The sequence below is a fragment of the Puntigrus tetrazona genome, chromosome 3 (genome assembly GCF_018831695.1).
Source record: "Puntigrus tetrazona isolate hp1 chromosome 3, ASM1883169v1, whole genome shotgun sequence".
Taxonomy (NCBI): Eukaryota; Metazoa; Chordata; class Actinopteri; order Cypriniformes; family Cyprinidae; genus Puntigrus; species Puntigrus tetrazona.
Genome location: NC_056701.1, coordinates 633,707 through 640,642, shown reverse-complemented (window position 1 = coordinate 640,642; position 6,936 = coordinate 633,707). Strand labels below are relative to the sequence as shown.

Here is a 6,936-nt window from a genome sequence, read left to right as displayed (position 1 = left end):
GGGAGAAACCAGACTCAGTTGGGGTCAGTTCTCCTCTGACCGGACGCCCAGCACTTAACTTTCAGTTCAATTTTAAATGCAACTGTGTCAGGTAGTGTAAATGACTTGGTGTGTGTGTGCGTGTGTGTGTGTGTGTGCATCAGGATCTGGTGATTGGTCCATTGCCATTCTTTTTACGATGTCACAAGTACCTCGTATTGTAGGAGTAGTGTTCCCGGTTCCAGCAAATCTAAGTAATGCAGCCTAAAAATCCTTAAACGGATTTGAATAATAAAAGTGTGTTGGTGTGTTATGTGTAAACTAAGTTAAAAAGATGTGTCTTTAATCTAGATTTAAACTGGCAGAGTGTGTCTGCTTCATGAACAGAGTTAGGGAGATTGTTCCAGAGTTTAGGTGCTAGATAGGAAAAGGATCTGCCGCCCGCAGTTGATTTTGATATTCTAGGTATTATCAAATGGCCAGAGTTTTGAGAACGCAGCGGACGTGCAGGACTATAATGTGATAAGAGCTCGCTCAAGTATTGAGGAGCTAAGCCATTCAGGGCTTTATAGGTAATTAATAAGATTTTAAAATCTATCTGATGTTTGATAGGGAGCCAGTGCAGTGTTGACAGAACCGGGCTAATATGATCATACTTCCTAGTTCTAGTAAGGACTCTGGCTGCTGTGTTTTGGACTAGCTGAAGTTTGTTTATTAAGCGTGCAGAACAACCACCCAATAAAGTATTACAATAATCTAACCTCAAGGTCATAAACGCATGAATTAATATTTCTGCATTAGAGGTTAAAAGCGTAGGTCGTAATTTAGATATATTTTTAAGATGGAAAAACGCAGTTTTACAGATGCTGGAAACATTATTTTCAAAGGAAAGATTGCTTTCAAACAGCACACCTAGGTTCATAAATGATGATGAAGAATTAACAGAGCAGCCATCAAGTAATAGGCTGTGTTCTAGATTATTATATGTGGGGGTTTTAGGTCCAATTATTAGCACCTCTGTTTTTTCAGAATTTAACATTAAGAAGTTACTCATCATCCAGCTTTTTATATCGACTATGCATTCTGTTAGATTCTCAATTTGGTGTGTATCACCAGGCTGCGCTGAAATATAGAGCTGAGTATAATCATATTAGCCCGGTTCTGTCAACACTGCACTGGCTCCCTTTCAAACATCGGATAGATTTTAAAATCTTATTAATTACCTATAAAGCCCTGAATGGTTTAGCTCCTCAATACTTGAGCGAGCTCTTATCACATTATAGTCCTGCACGTCCGCTGCGTTCTCAAAACTCTCAGAGTCGGCTGTAGGAGGTGAGGTGGCGAGGGAGGAATTGGTTACTCTGTCATCCAAGGTCCAGGAGGATCATTTCGGCACGGAACTCCAGGAAAGTGGCACAGAAAGGAGCGCTAGCATCCCACACTGCAGTTGCCCAATCATGAGCCCTTCCTTTAAGGAGGGTGATCACAAATGCCACCTGAGACTCATCTGTGGCATAACGGCGGGGCTGGAGTGCAAAGACCAAGAAACACTGGGACAGGAAGGCCCGACACGAATTAGGATCCCCGTCATAGGTGGGGGGGACTGTTGGTGTGGGGTTCTGGGCCAGCCTGAGGTGAAAAATGGGCCAGAGAGGCAGCAGAGCAGCTGGCCTGGGCCTCTTGCTGGAGCTCCTGCAGCCTGACACTGAGCTCAGCAACCTGGGTTGTCAGAAGGTCAACGTCTCTAGAGGTAACAGTTTCTTGGGTAGCATGCTGGTCAAGGAGAATGCCCTGTTGAGTCACAGCAGTCCTGACTTGGACTTCTGCTGAATCCATTCTTGGTCTGACCATTATGGTCATGACAAAACGTGGCTCATTTTTATAGCAATAATTTTGGGGGGTAGATTCATTTAGAGTAATATATTCATCTGGTTTCAGCCAGGTTTCTGTCAAACAAAGCAAATCTAGGTTCTGATCTTTGATCAAATCATATATATAAAGTGCTTTTGTGGAAAGTGATCTAATATTCAGCGAGCCAAGTTTTATTGTTTGCTTATTTGAATTATAGGTAGTTTTAATTTGTTGGACATTTGTTGGTTTGGATGTTCTCTGCATATTCTAATTCGGGGAACAGACACAGTCTCTATAGTGTGATTTCTAGGTGAAAGAGTCTCTATGTGCTGAGAATTAACTTTCTTCTGTGACGTGAGGCAGCTAGCAGACGGTCGGTTTAGCCGGTCTGTCTGCTTCCTGACCTGGGCACTAGTTGGTCATGTTGGAGCTATAAGACTATATGCCATATTTCTAGATAGAAGAGCAACACCACCCCAGGAGGGATGAAGTCCATCTCTTTTCAACAGGTCAGGTCTGCCCCAGAAACTCATCCAATTGTCTATAAAGCCTATGTTGTTCTGCGGGCACCACTTAGACATCCAGCCATTGAGACCCAGCAGTCTGCTGTAAATCTCATCACCCCGGTAAGCAGGGAGGGGACCAGAGCATATTACATTGTCCGACATCGTGCTTGCAAATTCACACACCTCTTTAATATTATTTTTAGTGATCAATAGAATCACCAATTACTAGAGCACTTTGATCAGGTTTCTCAGTGGGTGTGTCACTGAGTGGGGAGAACCTGTTTGATGTTCTGATTGGAACAGATGAGCGGTGTTTTGACCCGCGACTAGCCCGCCTCACGGTCACCCAATTGCCCTGCTGCAGGGGCTCTGAAGCTGGAACCGAACAATGTACGTGATTCATTGTACTAGTCGCATCCAAAGCAGTATCTACAGCCCTCGCATTCTTACTGTCCTCAATTAAAGTTTGGATGCGTGTCTCTAATTCTAAAACCTTCTCTGTCAGCCTAGCTATTTCTCTGCATTTATCACACGTGAATCCCTGATCGCTAACAGAGAAGGATAAACTATACATGTGACAGACGGTGCAAGTGACGATGCAGGAAGAAGCCATTTACTCACCGTAAGGATTCACTTACCACTCTTGTTTTGATGAGCTTGTGAAAACGGAGCGAACGAGCGCGAGGAACAAATGAACAGGAGCGGAAAGAAGCCAACAATAGGTGCGAAAACGCGTGTGGGAGCGAAAATGAATCGGCTAACGAGTACTAACTCACCGCCGAGTTTTAAATTAAAGCAAACGAACTAACAGCAGTATAATTAGTTAGATTAATTTAATAGTATCAACGGTATGTAGACAGTTAAATTATATTTGATCGCTAGAGAAGATGAGATAAATTGAAGAGCGAAACTACACGGAGCTACAAACAAACCAACCTCTCAGCAGACAGGAGCAATTGAGCAGATTAATGAGTAGTCTAGCATTTGCCCAGATTGATGACAGATTAGTTCAGTTCTTTCAAGAACACTGAATTTTTAATAACTGTCAAAATGGATTTATGCCAAAACAGAGAACAAGAACAATGATGGCAAGGATCATAGCATATTTAATCAGAATTAAAAAGGGGTTACATACATGATAAAAATTATGCAACAAAATAAGTCCTTTATCATCATTTAGGTTGATTTGATACATTCAATCAAGTAGTAAAAGACAGTCTTTGTCATTCTATGAATGCGAGGAACAAAAAGTGAAAGGGTCCAGAAGGAATCTTAGTCTGGTTCTTGTCTGCTACATGTAAGAGGTCAATCTGAGGAAGTCTTCAGATTCACATGTGTTATTGGCCTCAAATTTGACACAATCTCCTTCCTGAGTTGGATTATTAGTAAGTGTTCTTTTGTTCAAAGCTGTGAAAGAGTGGGTTAGATTTACTTCAGACTGGCACTGGGATCTGATGTATAATCATCATGTTGTCTCTGTGGAATTCAGCTCTTTGTGTTTGAACAATGTTTTGTTTGAATCTTAAATCTGATCTGTTCAAAGTTTAAAGGGGTCATCGGATGAAATATTCACTTTTACATGATGTTCGAACCCTCACCACCCTATGATGATAAAAATCCACCCAGTGTTGTTTTTTTTAGAATCCTCATAAGTCAGGGGTCTCAAACTCAGTTCCTGGCGGGCCGGAGCCCTGCAGAGTTTAGATGCAACCCTAATTAAACACACCTGATCCAGCTAATCAAGTACTTCAGACATGCATAGTATATGTGTTTTAGCAGGGTTGAATCTAAACTCTGCAGGGCTCCAGCCCTCCAGGAATTGAGTTTGACAACCCTGTCATAAGTCATAAACGCTTTCACAGATCAAGCTGCTCACAAATTCTTGGCTGTGTGTCCGATTGCTGACACTGGTACGAACTGCGGAACATATAAAACTAGCACATTTTGGCAAAGTCTAATTGCAATCAAAGTTTCCAAATTACTGCAGGGATGTGCATTTTTGCAATTCAGCCATCAATAGGTTTCAAAAACGATTAACTAATTAGTCAATGGGGTGGGGTATGCGGAGGGCGGGGCATGGCTGTAATGGAGATATTTAAGACTTATGAAAATTAATATAATTTTATCACATTAAAACATGTCTATGAACAGATGTTTACACATTAGATTATGATGTTATTAAAAAAAAATAAATAAAATAACCTCAAGAGAAGCGGACTTCATGCCAATATACTGAAACCTGTTCTATGTCACATCCTATGATATTAAACCGATAACTTAGGTTTAATATGGGCATCTGATGACCCCTTTAACATGCGATTCAAAGGTATCGTTTCCACACTGAGAGCAGGCGAAAGGTTTTTATGAAGTGTGAGTTAGCAAATGAATTGTAAGTTGCCTTTTCCGTGTAAAACTCTTTCCACACTGAGAGCAACAAAAAGACTTTATTCCAGCATGACTTAACATGTGCCTCTCGAGGCTTTCTTTCTGTGTAAAACATTTCCCACACTGAGCGCAGCCAAAAGACTTTATTCCAGCATGAATTAACATGTGGGTATTGAGGTTTGCCTTCTGTGTAAAACTCTTTCCACACTGAGAGCAGCTAAAAGGCTTTAATCCAGCATGAATTAACATGTGATCACTGAGGCTTCCTTTCTGTGTAAAACTCTTTCCGCACTGAGAGCAGCTGAAAGGCTTTTCCGAAGAGTGAGTTACCAAATGAATCTTAAGTTGTCCTTTCTGTGTGAAACTCTTTCCACATTCAGAGCAGCTGAAAGCTTTTATTCCAGCATGAATTAACATGTGCTTATTGAGGCTTCCTTTCTGTGTAAAACTCTTCCCACACTGAGAGCAGGTGAAAGACTTTATTTCAGCATGAACTAACATGTGATTCTTAAGGTTTTCTTTGCGTTTGAAAGTGTTTCCGCACTGAGAGCAGCTGAAAGGCCTTTTGACGTCTGTTTTCTGAATGCTCCATCTCACTAGTGTTTCTCCAGTGTCTTCATGATCGTGATTTTTCTCCTCCACATCATTCAGATCTTGTCCCTCTTCTTTCACTTTCATCAGGCCTAAAAAGAAATAATTATAAAAGATGAAAAACGTAAATATAAAATATTTGCATACAGATGAAAACAATGTAAAAACTCCCTTTTAACACATCCATGAAAACGACTAACAATTAAAAAATGTCTTCCAAGGCTTCAAGGCATCGCTAGAGATCCTCTTTTTGAGATCAGGGTAGTAAAGTTTTTATTGCACAGTACCTACCCGCTGGCCTCCATTACACTAACCCCTCTAAATCCCTCTTACATTGGTCACGGCACCAATGTAAGTCCACCCAGTCCACTCCGGCACTACTCATTCTTGTTCTTAGTGGGTCTCAAACCCAGGTCACAGCACCTACCCACTGGCCTGGGTAGGTGCTTATTCTGCTTATATACTACAGCTGTCAATCCTAAAGACATTGATGAATTATAAATTTCAAGATATCTGTCTGTTTTTGTAGACCTAGAAACACGGCTTAAAGTGTTGATAGCAGTTCAAAGAAGTTAATAAAGATATTACAGAGAAAGAGAGAGAGATTTATCTAAGGGAGGCTCAGTACAAGGACTGATATCTAGTCATCTAGTCAAGGGACACTTAATTTCTAGCAATTATCGCCAATTTGATTTCAGAGACCGTCTCTGAATTTATTGACCAATTGTTCAATCTCATCATTATACATTACACAGTCTTATTTTGACAATCAACCTGGTTCTAATCTGCATTTTTTAAATCACATCAGAAAAGCATTTACTTTCAATAACAATGAAGGAAATAATCAAAAAGTTGAAAATAAAATATTGTTTAGGTTTAAGATAGGTGTAGGCAGGGCTTTATTGTCCCAAAAAGGCTGAAAACCATGGCATCTATTTACTAATTTGAATTAAAATAACATTTACACTCAGTTGCATTCTGTTTTATAATGTACTTCAATACTGATGTGGAGAAAATTGCAACTTGCAATAACGCATTTTGTGTAAATACCATCCATCCAACCATCTTCTACCACTTATCCGGGTCGGGTCTCAGGGACAGCAGTCCAAGTATGGACACCCAGACTTCCCTCTCCCCAGACACTTCCTCCAGCTCTTTTCCCATAGTCCCATAGACATAGTCCCTCCAGCATGTCCTTGGTCTTCCCCAGGGCCTCCTCCTGGTGGGACATAGGCCTAAGACATGCTGGAGGAATGTCTCTCGTCTTGTTGTTCCCCTAGAAAAGCTGGAGAAATGTCTGGGGAGTATGGGCATCCCTACTTAGACTGCTGCCCCAGCTACCCAGCTCCGGTAAGCGGAAGAAAATGGATGGATGAATGGATGGATTAAAATATGAATATATTACTTAGAAGATAGCATCCTTTGGTAGAAGATAGCATCCATGTTAGATGTGTGAAAAGGTATTGAAAAACTTGACTGACAGATGTGTATTGTTGCCTGTGTGTCTCCCATTGATTAAGCAATAATTAGCACTGAATGTCTACGCTCATTTTTCGATTTGTGTTTTGCCTGTTTAACTGCAACTATAGTTGTTACGTTACGGAACATTATTGGGTTTTCTTGT

General features: G+C 40.8%; 2 protein-coding genes across 2 annotated transcripts in view; both read right to left on the bottom strand.

The window, feature by feature from the left end:
- Positions 1–1,343: 1,343 nt before the first annotated feature.
- LOC122332267 (protein LDOC1-like) lies at positions 1,344–1,815 on the bottom strand. Its single transcript, XM_043229559.1, has 2 exons — positions 1,664–1,815; positions 1,344–1,608 (listed from the first exon to the last, which is right to left on the bottom strand). The coding sequence occupies exons 1-2, from the start codon at positions 1,813–1,815 to the stop codon at positions 1,344–1,346; spliced, it is 417 nt and encodes a 138-aa protein (XP_043085494.1).
- A 2,588-nt stretch (positions 1,816–4,403) lies between these two features.
- The window catches only part of LOC122330407 (gastrula zinc finger protein XlCGF8.2DB-like), a 10,876-nt gene continuing 8,343 nt past the window's right edge, over positions 4,404–6,936 (bottom strand). Inside the window, exon 3 of the mRNA XM_043227369.1 lies at positions 4,404–5,404. Within this exon, the coding sequence (XP_043083304.1) occupies positions 4,698–5,404 (707 nt within the window). The 3' untranslated portion in view covers positions 4,404–4,697. The remainder of the gene's footprint in view (positions 5,405–6,936) is intronic.